Raw genomic sequence first — 14875 nt, 5'->3', positions numbered from 1 at the left:
ATAACTAAGGGCCATATTGGCCTATGCGTGTCCCCGCTGAGGGCCGTCCGGGTTAACCTAACCTAACCTAAAGGTTGGCATTGTCGTAAAAAGAAAAGGATTTCGTGAGCAACACCTACTACCTACTGCGAACAATGTCTGTAGTCGTGGATGAGCAGGTAACACTAAAGACCTTTGTAATTAATTTTTCATTTGCCGCACTCGGCTCGCACCTTCTTCTAAATGTCAATCTGTGAGCGTGGATACAGCTCGGACTTGATGGCCGCACTCATCGCCTGTTCTTAGTACATTTTGAACTCCAGGGATTTTCGATCTCCTCGTGGACGGTTCTTTCTCTCCGCCGTAGCGAATGTGGCCTGGCTGTACTGGCAGTTGATGATGACATCGTTGGTCTCCGTTTTCATACCTTTCGCTTCATGGGGTCCATATACAGCGGCCAAAACTTTTGTGTTTCCTTGTTCCATGTAGGCGCTGCCGTCGGGCTGCTCGAACACGCCCAATTTGCACTTGATGTGGCCATCCAGGCGCAGACCCTGTTCGCTGAGTAACTCAAAATTACCGGCCATAGGTTTTAATAGAGCTAAGCAGTTTATTTCAAAATGAATTGCGGCACGTGTGCGCCTTTTTGTTTACAACCACAAAAATATACCGTCAGAAATATACCAAAACATACCGTCTCATTAAAAAAATATACCGTAAATATACTGACGAATTCAAGTTCTATTTTACATATTCCTCGTTTTTGATCTTCCGTGGAATATTCTCAGCTATATAGAACATTTAGCCATGCCCACATAATTTTATACGATTCATGAATAATTTTTGAGGAATAATTTGAATAATTTTTTGAATAATTATGAGGTTCTTTTTAGTTTTAAAACAAATACTAGAAATAGATTTAGGAACAAAAATATATTAAACCTTTTAGTATGCGAGGTCTAAGGCATATGGGTATTTATACCCATATACAATATTACAAAGACTTGAAATGGTCTTAAAATAAATTAAAACACGTTTGTTACGTTTTTATTGAGAAACAATTTTTTTTATCGGTATATTTGTGATATATTTAGAAAAAATGCGGTATTTTTCAGAGGGTCGGACGGTATATTTGATTGATGAATCTGCGGTCACACTGATCCCTAGCTACCTAAATATAAAAATAGTTCCACCAAAAACAAAAAAGAAAATAATTTTTTGAAATATAAAGAATTCTAGTGTTCTAAGAGTTCTAAAAAGTGCGCACTCGACTACCCACTCCCAACTATGTCAAAGTCCAGCGCAGGTATGTACAAAGCAATGTAAAACGAGTGCAAGCCAAGAGATGGCCGCCTCTGGTTACACACGATCCAAAATAAATACAAGCAGACGGCATATTTCGAATTAACCAAGATTTTGTCTACTCACAGCACGTTGGGTGAAGTTCTTCAATGCCGCTGGTATACCATCTCCAGCGGCCGCCGATTATGCACATATGTTCGTCGAGAATCGGATTCAGGAGGACATGCTCCTGGACCTAAACAAGGAGTACTTGCGAGAAATGGGGATAACGCTGATGGGTGATATAATAGCCATATTGCGGCATTCGAAAAGCGTATGCGAGCAGAATGCCCGAGATCTGGCTCTAACGCTCGACACCAATCTCATACCACTGGCCTGTGTGACTACCTCACCCGTTGTTAAGTCGGTGGCTTCTACAGTGTCAATTGGGCCCAAGACGAAGGCCTTACCTCCCAGGAAGCCGCCAAGACGAGTCCTGCCCGAGCATGAGGGGAAATATAAGGTTACACTACCTTCGGGAACCACAGAGCGGAGCAAACAGATTCTGGCCAAGCGGGAGAAGTGTGAGTCTCGCCAAACAACCCATTACAAAAGACGAGATTCTACTTTTTTCATGTGTTTTCAGTGTATTCAGATCGCGTGAGCAGCTCAAAGAAATCGGACATCTTCTCACGCCTGCACAAGCCGGCCGTAAGCGACGATGAGGCCCAGGAAGGCATTGTGTCCAGCTCGGGCGAAAGCAGCGTCCGGGTGCACATCACAGGAATAAAAAAAGCAGCAGATACCTGCAGCAACAGTTCGGTCTTTGCGCGACTCGGCGGAAAACATACAAATGATGCAGCCCAGGCCCCGGGCACGTTGACTAAGGAAATAAAATCGATTTGGAAGAACATACAACGCTCCGTCGGAGGAGTGACTAGGAATTCGCCCATAGTAAAGGCGAAGAGAATTGCTTCGACTGCTGTGCAGCAGCCGCAGCAGAAGGTGATGCTCGTCCACAAAGTGCCCCTGAAGAAGGGTGACGATAGTGAGGCCGACAGCATGAATAGCGACGATAATGATATTCAAGAGGCATACGATTCCTCCGATGGCAGCGACGTCGAGATGGCAGGCGGTGAAAAAATTGTTAAATTCGCCTCGACTGCGGAGGTTAGGGAGATCGCACCACAGTCTGCTTACAAAGCAAGGCACGGCAAAAACCTTGCCAATAATATCAAATCGCGGCTGGGAATGGGTAAGTCATGTCCCAATTGGTAATCCACTTAAATGAATCCCTTGTTATTCTAGTGTCGAAACTTCATGCGACAAAGAAGACGTATAATCTGAAGGCGTCACCCTCGAAGAAACCCCAGGCTCGCATCAGTCCCGTCAAGGGCAAGACCGTAAGCATGCGCAGCGACGAGCTGATGACCCGCCAGGAAACACTGTCGGTGCACAAGAGCTTAGGCAGTGGCCTTGCCGCAGCTCCTGCGAAAATGTCACCTCCGCCCGTTTACCGTCAGTCGCGACCAGAGCCGCAGAAGAACGTCCCCCCACGTCGTCACAACAGCATGAATGCAGGCCGCAACAAGCCACGTCCAGCATCCAGCTCTGTCTTTGATCGCTTGGGCTTCAATAACTCTATGTAAAATTATGTATGCGTGCCTCAGAATTGTTTAAGTTCTTTGCTACCGATTTCTGTTTGACCTCGTTTAGGCCGAGCTCGGGCCGAAACATCGCCTCGAAATAGGCACTGGCAGCACTCAGCACCGCTCTGTGGGCGTTGTAAATGCGTGTGCGTGTAAATCTCGTTGGCGTCCGCGGAGTCGCGTCCGATGGTCTGGTAATCCAAGTTTGAAGGGGCCATGATGTGGTTGATGATTTTTGTTCGAAGTGCGTAGTTCAGGATGCTGTTGTCTTGTTGGTGGCTAAGGCTCGACTGTGATATAGACGCTGGGCGCTGGCCGGTTGGACTCTGCTACCTGTGAGCCCGGATAAATTATAATTAAGGTAGTGTGCGCCTTGTTTATGGGAAAATCTTCGTTGACAAAAGGTTGGCACGAGGCAACCGCGTTGCCGCTTGCTCGCCGGAGTGTCTTTGGCAGCACTCTCGATCGAGCGTTGCCTCTTGGTGGCCAACATCTCCTCCACCTTGTTGGCGAATCCACCGTTTGTTGCCTTCATCTGCGGCAGCTGCGCGTAGTATTCGCGGCCCTCCTGTACCCGTTGCTCAGCCCAGGCTAGCTTGGACTTCTCCTCTTGGGAGATATCCGCCTTGCCCTGGAGCCGGCTCAGTAACTTGAGGGCCGCCTTATACTGAGCTTTTGCCTTCATCCCCTCCCTGGAACGCTTCGGCCCTTCCCTACGCAGGGAGCTGGTACCTGGTTCCGGCGAGCGGAGAAGGCTTTCCTCTTCGGTCTTGCTAAGGGATAGCACGCTCTCCAGGTCCGAGTCTGCATCGACAACGGCACCCGCGCGGCTCACCCTGCAACGCGTCGTTTTTGTGGCAGTAGTATTACAACTGGCATAACCTGCTCCCGCCATGCCCGAGGTGTGACCGCTGGCGACACGCAGAGAGGATTGCTCCTCCCCGTGCCCGCCGGTGGTAGCAGTCACGCTTTCCACCGACGTTTGGGTTGACATCCCAACCCGTGTTTGCTCCTTATCTACCTCCATATTTGGCCCGAAGGTCCATACTGGTTAATGTTTTTCGGGGGGACCACCCCCTAGCGTTTTATGCCTGGCCGCCAGGCACCTCTAGCCATGGCCTTGGTTCAGTTCCCCCGACTTTAGATCGGGAAGACGATGGACCATAGCCTCAGCTAGACACTGCATTACCCCGGGCAAGGCAAGCGACAGTGCATTATCCTCGCCCGGGATAATGCAGTGTCCATTGCCCAGCCGGCACCCTCGTGGAGGGTTCAGCTAGAGGGTTTTTGCCAGTCGGGCTGGAGAATAGGAGAACCGAGAACGTGCCTGTCTCCCTCAGAACGCTGCAAGACGATCTAGAGAAGCAGGCTAGAGCACAGACTGATAGCAGGTGGAGGAGTACCACCACCTGCAGAACCTCGAAGATAATGTGCAAGGAGCGCAACGAGAAACTTAGCCACTACCTACTGCACCTACCACGAAAGGACTGTAGATTGCTAGTGGGGATACTAACAGGTCACTGTCTGGCTGCTGCACATGCAGCAAAGCTAGGCATCACCAACAGAGACAGTTGTAGGAAATGTGAGGAACCTGGGGCTATCGAAACCCTGGAACATCTCATCTGCAACTGTCCGGCTCTCTCAAGGGCAAGGAGGAGATACCTGGGCGCCCCAGTGTTGGCATCACTGGAAGATGCCTCCAAAAGGACGCCACAGGAACTGCTGGCCTATGCTAAAAACACCTCGATTCTCGGGGACTTTTTAAAACCACATTAACACTCCCGCGACGGTTCATACACACCCCCATCCGGATAACTAAGGGCCATATTGGCCTATGCGTGTCCCCGCTGAGGGCCGTCCGGGTTAACCTAACCTAACCTAAAGGTTGGCATTGTCGTAAAAAGAAAAGGATTTCGTGAGCAACACCTACTACCTACTGCGAACAATGTCTGTAGTCGTGGATGAGCAGGTAACACTAAAGACCTTTGTAATTAATTTTTCATTTGCCGCACTCGGCTCGCACCTTCTTCTAAATGTCAATCTGTGAGCGTGGATACAGCTCGGACTTGATGGCCGCACTCATCGCCTGTTCTTAGTACATTTTGAACTCCAGGGATTTTCGATCTCCTCGTGGACGGTTCTTTCTCTCCGCCGTAGCGAATGTGGCCTGGCTGTACTGGCAGTTGATGATGACATCGTTGGTCTCCGTTTTCATACCTTTCGCTTCATGGGGTCCATATACAGCGGCCAAAACTTTTGTGTTTCCTTGTTCCATGTAGGCGCTGCCGTCGGGCTGCTCGAACACGCCCAATTTGCACTTGATGTGGCCATCCAGGCGCAGACCCTGTTCGCTGAGTAACTCAAAATTACCGGCCATAGGTTTTAATAGAGCTAAGCAGTTTATTTCAAAATGAATTGCGGCACGTGTGCGCCTTTTTGTTTACAACCACAAAAATATACCGTCAGAAATATACCAAAACATACCGTCTCATTAAAAAAATATACCGTAAATATACTGACGAATTCAAGTTCTATTTTACATATTCCTCGTTTTTGATCTTCCGTGGAATATTCTCAGCTATATAGAACATTTAGCCATGCCCACATAATTTTATACGATTCATGAATAATTTTTGAGGAATAATTTGAATAATTTTTTGAATAATTATGAGGTTCTTTTTAGTTTTAAAACAAATACTAGAAATAGATTTAGGAACAAAAATATATTAAACCTTTTAGTATGCGAGGTCTAAGGCATATGGGTATTTATACCCATATACAATATTACAAAGACTTGAAATGGTCTTAAAATAAATTAAAACACGTTTGTTACGTTTTTATTGAGAAACAATTTTTTTTATCGGTATATTTGTGATATATTTAGAAAAAATGCGGTATTTTTCAGAGGGTCGGACGGTATATTTGATTGATGAATCTGCGGTCACACTGATCCCTAGCTACCTAAATATAAAAATAGTTCCACCAAAAACAAAAAAGAAAATAATTTTTTGAAATATAAAGAATTCTAGTGTTCTAAGAGTTCTAAAAAGTGCGCACTCGACTACCCACTCCCAACTATGTCAAAGTCCAGCGCAGGTATGTACAAAGCAATGTAAAACGAGTGCAAGCCAAGAGATGGCCGCCTCTGGTTACACACGATCCAAAATAAATACAAGCAGACGGCATATTTCGAATTAACCAAGATTTTGTCTACTCACAGCACGTTGGGTGAAGTTCTTCAATGCCGCTGGTATACCATCTCCAGCGGCCGCCGATTATGCACATATGTTCGTCGAGAATCGGATTCAGGAGGACATGCTCCTGGACCTAAACAAGGAGTACTTGCGAGAAATGGGGATAACGCTGATGGGTGATATAATAGCCATATTGCGGCATTCGAAAAGCGTATGCGAGCAGAATGCCCGAGATCTGGCTCTAACGCTCGACACCAATCTCATACCACTGGCCTGTGTGACTACCTCACCCGTTGTTAAGTCGGTGGCTTCTACAGTGTCAATTGGGCCCAAGACGAAGGCCTTACCTCCCAGGAAGCCGCCAAGACGAGTCCTGCCCGAGCATGAGGGGAAATATAAGGTTACACTACCTTCGGGAACCACAGAGCGGAGCAAACAGATTCTGGCCAAGCGGGAGAAGTGTGAGTCTCGCCAAACAACCCATTACAAAAGACGAGATTCTACTTTTTTCATGTGTTTTCAGTGTATTCAGATCGCGTGAGCAGCTCAAAGAAATCGGACATCTTCTCACGCCTGCACAAGCCGGCCGTAAGCGACGATGAGGCCCAGGAAGGCATTGTGTCCAGCTCGGGCGAAAGCAGCGTCCGGGTGCACATCACAGGAATAAAAAAAGCAGCAGATACCTGCAGCAACAGTTCGGTCTTTGCGCGACTCGGCGGAAAACATACAAATGATGCAGCCCAGGCCCCGGGCACGTTGACTAAGGAAATAAAATCGATTTGGAAGAACATACAACGCTCCGTCGGAGGAGTGACTAGGAATTCGCCCATAGTAAAGGCGAAGAGAATTGCTTCGACTGCTGTGCAGCAGCCGCAGCAGAAGGTGATGCTCGTCCACAAAGTGCCCCTGAAGAAGGGTGACGATAGTGAGGCCGACAGCATGAATAGCGACGATAATGATATTCAAGAGGCATACGATTCCTCCGATGGCAGTGACGTCGAGATGGCAGGCGGTGAAAAAATTGTTAAATTCGCCTCGACTGCGGAGGTTAGGGAGATCGCACCACAGTCTGCTTACAAAGCAAGGCACGGCAAAAACCTTGCCAATAATATCAAATCGCGGCTGGGAATGGGTAAGTCATGTCCCAATTGGTAATCCACTTAAATGAATCCCTTGTTATTCTAGTGTCGAAACTTCATGCGACAAAGAAGACGTATAATCTGAAGGCGTCACCCTCGAAGAAACCCCAGGCTCGCATTAGTCCCGTCAAGGGCAAGACCATACGCATGCGCAGCGACGAGCTGATGACCCGCCAGGAAACACTGTCGGTGCACAAGAGATTAGGCAGTGGCCTTGCCGCAGCTCCTGCGAAAATGTCACCTCCGCCCGTTTACCGTCAGTCGCGACCAGAGCCGCAGAAGAACGTCCCCCCACGTCGTCACAACAGCATGAATGCAGGCCGCAACAAGCCACGTCCAGCATCCAGCTCTGTCTTTGATCGCTTGGGCTTCAATAACTCTATGTAAAATTATGTATGCGTGCCTCAGAATTGTTTAAGTTCTTTGCTACCGATTTCTGTTTGACCTCGTTTAGGCCGAGCTCGGGCCGAAACATCGCCTCGAAATAGGCACTGGCAGCACTCAGCACCGCTCTGTGGGCGTTGTAAATTCGTGTGCGTGTAAATCTCGTTGGCGTCCGCGGAGTCGCCTCCGATGGTCTGGTAATCCAAGTTTGAAGGGGCCATGATGTGGTTGATGATTTTTGTTTGAAGTGCGTAGTTCAGGATGCTGTTGTCTTGTTGGTGGCTAAGGCTCGACTGTGTTGTTGGCCACTGCGCAACATTCCTTTATATAGACGCTGGGCGCTGGCCGGTTGGACTCTGCTACCTGTGAGCCCGGATAAATTATAATTAAGGTAGTGTGCGCCTTGTTTATGGGAAAATCTTCGTTGACAAAAGGTTGGCACGAGGCAACCGCGTTGCCGCTTGCTCGCCGGAGTGTCTTTGGCAGCACTCTCGATCGAGCGTTGCCTCTTGGTGGCCAACATCTCCTCCACCTTGTTGGCGAATCCACCGTTTGTTGCCTTCATCTGCGGCAGCTGCGCGTAGTATTCGCGGCCCTCCTGTACCCGTTGCTAAGCCCAGGCTAGCTTGGACTTCTCCTCTTGGGAGATATCCGCCTTGCCCTGGAGCCGGCTCAGTAACTTGAGGGCCGCCTTATACTGAGCTTTTGCCTTCATCCCCTCCCTGGAACGCTTCGGCCCTTCCCTACGCAGGGAGCTGGTACCTGGTTCCGGCGAGCGGAGAAGGCTTTCCTCTTCGGTCTTGCTAAGGGATAGCACGCTCTCCAGGTCCGAGTCTGCATCGACAACGGCACCCGCGCGGCTCACCCTGCAACGCGTCGTTTTTGTGGCAGTAGTATTACAACTGGCATAACCTGCTCCCGCCATGCCCGAGGTGTGACCGCTGGCGACACGCAGAGAGGATTGCTCCTCCCCGTGCCCGCCGGTGGTAGCAGTCACGCTTTCCACCGACGTTTGGGTTGACATCCCAACCCGTGTTTGCTCCTTATCTACCTCCATATTTGGCCCGAAGGTCCATACTGGTTAATGTTTTTCGGGGGACCACCCCCTAGCGTTTTATGCCTGGCCGCCAGGCACCTCTAGCCATGGCCTTGGTTCAGTTCCCCCGACTTTAGATCGGGAAGACGATGGACCATAGCCTTAGCTAGACACTGCATTACCCCGGGCAAGGCAAGCGACAGTGCATTATCCTCGCCCGGGATAATGCAGTGTCCATTGCCCAGCCGGCACCCTCGTGGAGGGTTCAGCTAGAGGGTTTTTGCCAGTCGGGCTGGAGAATAGGAGAACCGAGAACGTGCCTGTCTCCCTCAGAACGCTGCAAGACGATCTAGAGAAGCAGGCTAGAGCACAGACTGATAGCAGGTGGAGGAGTACCACCACCTGCAGAACCTCGAAGATAATGTGCAAGGAGCGCAACGAGAAACTTAGCCACTACCTACTGCACCTACCACGAAAGGACTGTAGATTGCTAGTGGGGATACTAACAGGTCACTGTCTGGCTGCTGCACATGCAGCAAAGCTAGGCATCACCAACAGAGACAGTTGTAGGAAATGTGAGGAACCTGGGGCTATCGAAACCCTGGAACATCTCATCTGCAACTGTCCGGCTCTCTCAAGGGCAAGGAGGAGATACCTGGGCGCCCCAGTGTTGGCATCACTGGAAGATGCCTCCAAAAGGACGCCACAGGAACTGCTGGCCTATGCTAAAAACACCTCGATTCTCGGGGACTTTTTAAAACCACATTAACACTCCCGCGACGGTTCATACACACCCCCATCCGGATAACTAAGGGCCATATTGGCCTATGCGTGTCCCCGCTGAGGGCCGTCCGGGTTAACCTAACCTAACCTAAAGGTTGGCATTGTCGTAAAAAGAAAAGGATTTCGTGAGCAACACCTACTACCTACTGCGAACAATGTCTGTAGTCGTGGATGAGCAGGTAACACTAAAGACCTTTGTAATTAATTTTTCATTTGCCGCACTCGGCAATCAATCTGCACTCAATCTGTGAGCGTGGATACAGCTCGGACTTGATGGCCGCACTCAGCGCCTGTTCTTAGTACATTTTGAACTCCAGGGATTTTCGATCTCCTCGTGGACGGTTCTTTCTCTCCGCCGTAGCGAATGTGGCCTGGCTGTACTGGCAGTTGATGATGACATCGTTGGTCTCCGTTTTCATACCTTTCGCTTCATGGGGTCCATATACAGCGGCCAAAACTTTTGTGTTTCCTTGTTCCATGTAGGCGCTGCCGTCGGGCTGCTCGAACACGCCCAATTTGCACTTGATGTGGCCATCCAGGCGCAGACCCTGTTCGCTGAGTAACTCAAAATTACCGGCCATAGGTTTTAATAGAGCTAAGCAGTTTATTTCAAAATGAATTGCGGCACGTGTGCGCCTTTTTGTTTACAACCACAAAAATACACCGTCAGAAATATACCAAAACATACCGTCTCATTAGAAAAATATTCCGTAAATATACTGACGAATTCAAGTTCTATTTTACATATTCCTCGTTTTTGATCTTCCGTGGAATATTCTCAGCTATATAGAACATTTAGCCATGCCCACATAATTTTATACGATTCATGAATAATTTTTGAGGAATAATTTGAATAATTTTTTGAATAATTATGAGGTTCTTTTTAGTTTTAAAACAAATACTAGAAATAGATTTAGGAACAAAAATATATTAAACCTTTTAGTATGCGAGGTCTAAGGCAAAAACGGTTGCAAGAATTTCGAACCGGCAACAGAAATGCTGTCTAAAAATCCCAACCACACACTAAAAATCACGAAAGTGATTATTATATTTATACTCATATACAATATTACAAAGACTTTAAATGGTCTTAAAATAAATTAAAACACGTTTGTTACGTTTTTATTGAGAAACAATTTTTTTTATCGGTATATTTGTGGTATATTTAGAAAAAAAGGCGGTATATTTCAGAGGGTCGGACGGTATATTTGATTGATGAATCTGCGGTCACACTGATCCCTAGCTACCTAAATATAAAAATAGTTCCACCAAAAACAAAAAAGAAAATAATTTTTTGAAATATAAAGAATTCTAGTGTTCTAAGAGTTCTAAAAAGTGCGCACTCGACTACCCACTCCCAACTATGTCAAAGTCCAGCGCAGGTATGTACAAAGCAATGTAAAACGAGTGCAAGCCAAGAGATGGCCGCCTCTGGTTACACACGATCCAAAATAAATACAAGCAGACGGCATATTTCGAATTAACCAAGATTTTGTCTACTCACAGCACGTTGGGTGAAGTTCTTCAATGCCGCTGGTATACCATCTCCAGCGGCCGCCGATTATGCACATATGTTTGTCGAGAATCGGATTCAGGAGGACATGCTCCTGGACCTAAACAAGGAGTACTTGCGAGAAATGGGGATAACGCTGATGGGTGATATAATAGCCATATTGCGGCATTCGAAAAGCGTATGCGAGCAGAATGCCCGAGATCTGGTTCTTACGCTCGATACCAATCCCATACCACTGGCCTGTGTGACTACCTCACCCGTTGTTAAGTCGGTGGCTTCTACAGTGCAAATTGGGCCCAAGACGAAGGACTTACCTCCCAGGAAGCCGCCAAGACGAGTCCTGCCCGAGCATGAGGGGAAATATAAGGTTACACTACCTTCGGGAACCACAGAGCGGAGCAAACAGATTCTGGCCAAGCGGGAGAAGTGTGAGTCTCGCCAAACAACCCATTACAAAAGACGAGATTCTACTTTTTTCATGTGTTTTCAGTGTATTCAGATCGCGTGAGCAGCTCAAAGAAATCGGACATCTTCTCACGCCTGCACAAGCCGGCCGTAAGCGACGATGAGGCCCAGGAAGGCATTGTGTCCAGCTCGGGCGAAAGCAGCGTCCGGGTGCACATCACAGGAATAAAAAAAGCAGCAGATACCTGCAGCAACAGTTCGGTCTTTGCGCGACTCGGCGGAAAACATACAAATGATGCAGCCCAGGCCCCGGGCACGTTGACTAAGGAAATAAAATCGATTTTGAAGAACACACAACGCTCTGTCGGAGGAGTGACTAGGAATTCGCCCATAGTCAAGGCGAAGAGAATTGCTTCGACTGCTGTGCAGCAGCCGCAGCAGAAGGTGATGCTCGTCCACAAAGTGCCCCTGAAGAAGGGTGACGATAGTGAGGCCGACAGCATGAATAGCGACGATAATGATATTCAAGAGGCATACGATTCCTCCGATGGCAGTGACGTCGAGATGGCAGGCGGTGAAAAAATTGTTAAATTCGCCTCGACTGCGGAGGTTAGGGAGATCGCACCACAGTCTGCTTACAAAGCAAGGCACGGCAAAAACCTTGCCAATAATATCAAATCGCGGCTGGGAATGGGTAAGTCATGTCCCAATTGGTAATCCACTTAAATGAATCCCTTGTTATTCTAGTGTCGAAACTTCATGCGACAAAGAAGACGTATAATCTGAAGGCGTCACCCTCGAAGAAACCCCAGGCTCGCATTAGTCCCGTCAAGGGCAAGACCATACGCATGCGCAGCGACGAGCTGATGACCCGCCAGGAAACACTGTCGGTGCACAAGAGATTAGGCAGTGGCCTTGCCGCAGCTCCTGCGAAAATGTCACCTCCGCCCGTTTACCGTCAGTCGCGACCAGAGCCGCAGAAGAACGTCCCCCCACGTCGTCACAACAGCATGAATGCAGGCCGCAACAAGCCACGTCCAGCATCCAGCTCTGTCTTTGATCGCTTGGGCTTCAATAACTCTATGTAAAATTATGTATGCGTGCCTCAGAATTGTTTAAGTTCTTTGCCTTTAGTTAACCAGTAAATGTTTAAAAGAAATAATCATGTAGTCATCATATATATAATGCAATTAACCGAAATTGTAGTATTGTTTTTGGCAAAAATATCTGTATGATCTTTCTATAGGATATTTCTAGTCCCGTTGGGTATGGAAACTGGACTATTCCAAAACTATTATGTGTTGCGATCAAATTGAAAGCTTGCAAAATACCACCATTGTTATTTGTTTGAGATTATTTTCGTGCAAATCTATTATTTTCAAATCATCTAGAAGTCTGCACCCACAATGTAGTTGATTATGTAAAAGACTAGATAGAATTCACGTATTCTCTCTGTCGCACCTTTCGAAATGAAGAACAAAGAAATTATTTAGTTACGATCTACTATTTATTAGTTATGTTAAATATAGCTGCTATATACAATTGTGGTTTGGTCTAGAATCTAGAGTATCATATCCATTTAAATCATTTGCAAAGACTTTGTATGTACAATCTGTCGGCGGGCACTTAAAGTTCTATATCACTGGTTGCTAGGCAAATCACTCCGTTCGTTCCTTTCAGTTGTATTGACCATCGGTCTGCCTTCCGCTCACTGCTCATTGCGTCAGCAGTGCTTGTAGGGCCTGACGCCATTCCACTGGCCAGGTGTTGGCATCAGGATTGATGCTAAGCAGTTGGCGCATTTGGAGTACGGCTCGTTGCTTCTGCAACATGTAGGCGTATAGCATAGGTGATGGAGTTGCAGTGGGAGTCGCCAGATATTGGGGCTGCTGCGGTTGGGGGTACGGGTACGAATGTGTGTGCGGATGCTGCAACTGTGGTGGAGTTGTGGGCGGCGTGGGAGGCAAAGTATGCTGGACCTCTCGCTCCGATTCCTGGCGACGTTTCCGCGGTGTGTTTTCGCTTAAGGCATATGGCCGGAACAGAGGCGTGCTTGTACTTGTGGTGGTGGTACCGCTGCTGCTCTTCTTGCCAAACTTTTTGTGCGTATAGTTGGACGTCTTAAATTTCTTGTGCGTGTAAATCTCGTTGGCGTCCGCGGAGTCGCCTCCGATGGCCTGGTAATCCAAGTTTGAAGGGGCCATGATGTGGTTGATGATTTTTGTTCGAAGTGCGTAGTTCAGGATGCTGTTGTCTTGTTGGTGGCTAAGGCTCGACTGTGTTGTTGGCCACTGCGCAACATTCCTTTATATAGGCGCTGGGCGCTGGCCGGTTGGACTCTGCTACCTGTGAGCCCGGATAAATTATAATTAAGGTAGTGTGCGCCTTGTTTATGGGAAAAACTTCGTTGACAAAAGGTTGGCATTGTCGTAAAAAGAAAAGGATTTCGTGAGCAACACCTACTACCTACTGCGAACAATGTCTGTAGTCGTGGATGAGCAGGTAACACTAAAGTCCTTTGTAATTAATTTTTCATTTGCCGCACTCGGCTCGCACCTTCTTCTTGGCCGGAAAGTCTTCTGCCTGCCGATCCTGTTCTGTTTTTCCAAGTATTTTCTTTCGAATATTTCACTAGAACAATCCCCTACCTAGAAACAACAGCGCCTGCGCTTGCCACTCTTTGATGATTCCCAATGTCTCCATGCGCATAGGAATAGAAATCTTATCTCGCTTACCGCTAATCTGCCTCATTAAGTTCTGGCTTGGGCTTGGGTTCAGGTTCTGTTTCTGTTTCTGGCCCTGGCTCTAAAGAGACTCTGCTGCTCATTGAATGGAAATTTATTGGGTTTTCCCGAAATGTTGCGTGCCTGTCTGGCAGCCTGAAGCACTTTCGAGATCGTTTGAGAGCGCACAAACACAATATATATTATTTCGTATGTAAGCTTAAGATGAAGTTTGAAACCAGATATTAGACAGCGATAAGGATGATTCAATCGGAGAAATGGGAAGAAAAAGAAAATATTTATACAAGAATAATTTACAATATTTATTTTTTATTAAATGTACAACTGGTGTTTGTAATTATATGAAACAGGGTACAAGCAGGTCTCAGGTGGGATTTCTAAGAATCAAAGATGGAGCAAACTTTCTTTATTTACCTTTCCCATCCTTAAGCAGATCGGATTCCCTGAATATCCTCCTGGGAAGAAATGTATATAGTACACATTCAACTCTCGATTCAATATTGTACAATGCGCCACATATATTTGTATCCTCAGATAAAGCACTTCCTGGTAGGTGTTTGACAATTGTATCCTTCTACTGAGGTCATTCCCCCTGTAAATCATACATAGGTACATAAATATGTAAGACAGAAAGGAGGAAGCATCGGAGACTACCAAAATCGATTCCTTCCGTTACAGAAGAGATGGCAATTGATCGATATGATAATGGAACACACAATCAAACAATATAACAATCTTTCACTGTAATACTTGAAAATGAACAAATAA

The 14875-nt window shown here is 47.2% G+C and overlaps 7 protein-coding genes and 1 long non-coding RNA gene across 8 annotated transcripts; 4 read left to right on the top strand and 4 right to left on the bottom strand.

Annotated features, from left to right (window-relative positions):
- Window positions 1-281: 281 nt before the first annotated feature.
- Window positions 282-566, bottom strand: LOC117188704 (exosome complex component RRP41-like). The gene has a single exon (XM_033392943.1). It carries the CDS (start codon window positions 564-566, stop codon window positions 282-284), a length of 285 nt encoding a protein of 94 aa, XP_033248834.1.
- A 555-nt stretch (window positions 567-1121) lies between these two features.
- On the top strand, window positions 1122-2955 carry LOC117188947 (uncharacterized protein C19orf47 homolog). The gene is made up of 4 exons (XM_033393624.1): window positions 1122-1285; window positions 1410-1844; window positions 1907-2515; window positions 2569-2955. Exons 1-4 carry the CDS (start codon window positions 1267-1269, stop codon window positions 2907-2909), a joined length of 1404 nt encoding a protein of 467 aa, XP_033249515.1. The 5' UTR covers window positions 1122-1266; the 3' UTR covers window positions 2910-2955.
- Window positions 2956-4867: 1912 nt separating this feature from the next.
- Window positions 4868-10098, bottom strand: LOC117188949 (exosome complex component RRP41-like). The gene is made up of 2 exons (XM_033393627.1): window positions 9691-10098; window positions 4868-4950 (listed from the first exon to the last, which is right to left on the bottom strand). Exon 1 carries the CDS (start codon window positions 10024-10026, stop codon window positions 9742-9744), a length of 285 nt encoding a protein of 94 aa, XP_033249518.1. The 5' UTR covers window positions 10027-10098; the 3' UTR covers window positions 4868-4950; window positions 9691-9741.
- On the bottom strand, window positions 5002-5286 carry LOC117188703 (exosome complex component RRP41-like). Its single transcript, XM_033392942.1, has one exon. The coding sequence runs from the start codon at window positions 5284-5286 to the stop codon at window positions 5002-5004; it is 285 nt and encodes a 94-aa protein (XP_033248833.1).
- LOC117188946 (uncharacterized protein C19orf47 homolog) lies at window positions 5845-7675 on the top strand. Its single transcript, XM_033393623.1, has 4 exons — window positions 5845-6005; window positions 6130-6564; window positions 6627-7235; window positions 7289-7675. The coding sequence occupies exons 1-4, from the start codon at window positions 5987-5989 to the stop codon at window positions 7627-7629; spliced, it is 1404 nt and encodes a 467-aa protein (XP_033249514.1). The 5' UTR covers window positions 5845-5986; the 3' UTR covers window positions 7630-7675.
- LOC117188950 lies at window positions 9496-14804 on the top strand. Its single transcript, XR_004473011.1, has 5 exons — window positions 9496-9539; window positions 13781-13865; window positions 14016-14475; window positions 14541-14656; window positions 14717-14804. It is a non-coding gene; the product is annotated as an uncharacterized LOC117188950 (long non-coding RNA).
- Window positions 10698-12693, top strand: LOC108162543 (uncharacterized protein C19orf47 homolog). Its single transcript, XM_017297325.2, has 4 exons — window positions 10698-10827; window positions 10952-11386; window positions 11449-12057; window positions 12111-12693. The coding sequence occupies exons 1-4, from the start codon at window positions 10809-10811 to the stop codon at window positions 12449-12451; spliced, it is 1404 nt and encodes a 467-aa protein (XP_017152814.2). The 5' UTR covers window positions 10698-10808; the 3' UTR covers window positions 12452-12693.
- LOC108162546 (forkhead box protein B2) lies at window positions 12849-13666 on the bottom strand. The gene has a single exon (XM_017297331.2). The coding sequence runs from the start codon at window positions 13565-13567 to the stop codon at window positions 13079-13081; it is 489 nt and encodes a 162-aa protein (XP_017152820.1). The 5' UTR covers window positions 13568-13666; the 3' UTR covers window positions 12849-13078.
- Window positions 14805-14875: the final 71 nt, after the last annotated feature.

Source organism: Drosophila miranda, chromosome 4, assembly GCF_003369915.1.
Source record: "Drosophila miranda strain MSH22 chromosome 4, D.miranda_PacBio2.1, whole genome shotgun sequence".
In the NCBI taxonomy this organism is placed as follows: domain Eukaryota; kingdom Metazoa; phylum Arthropoda; class Insecta; order Diptera; family Drosophilidae; genus Drosophila; species Drosophila miranda.
This window is presented reverse-complemented; position numbering and strand designations above follow the sequence as displayed.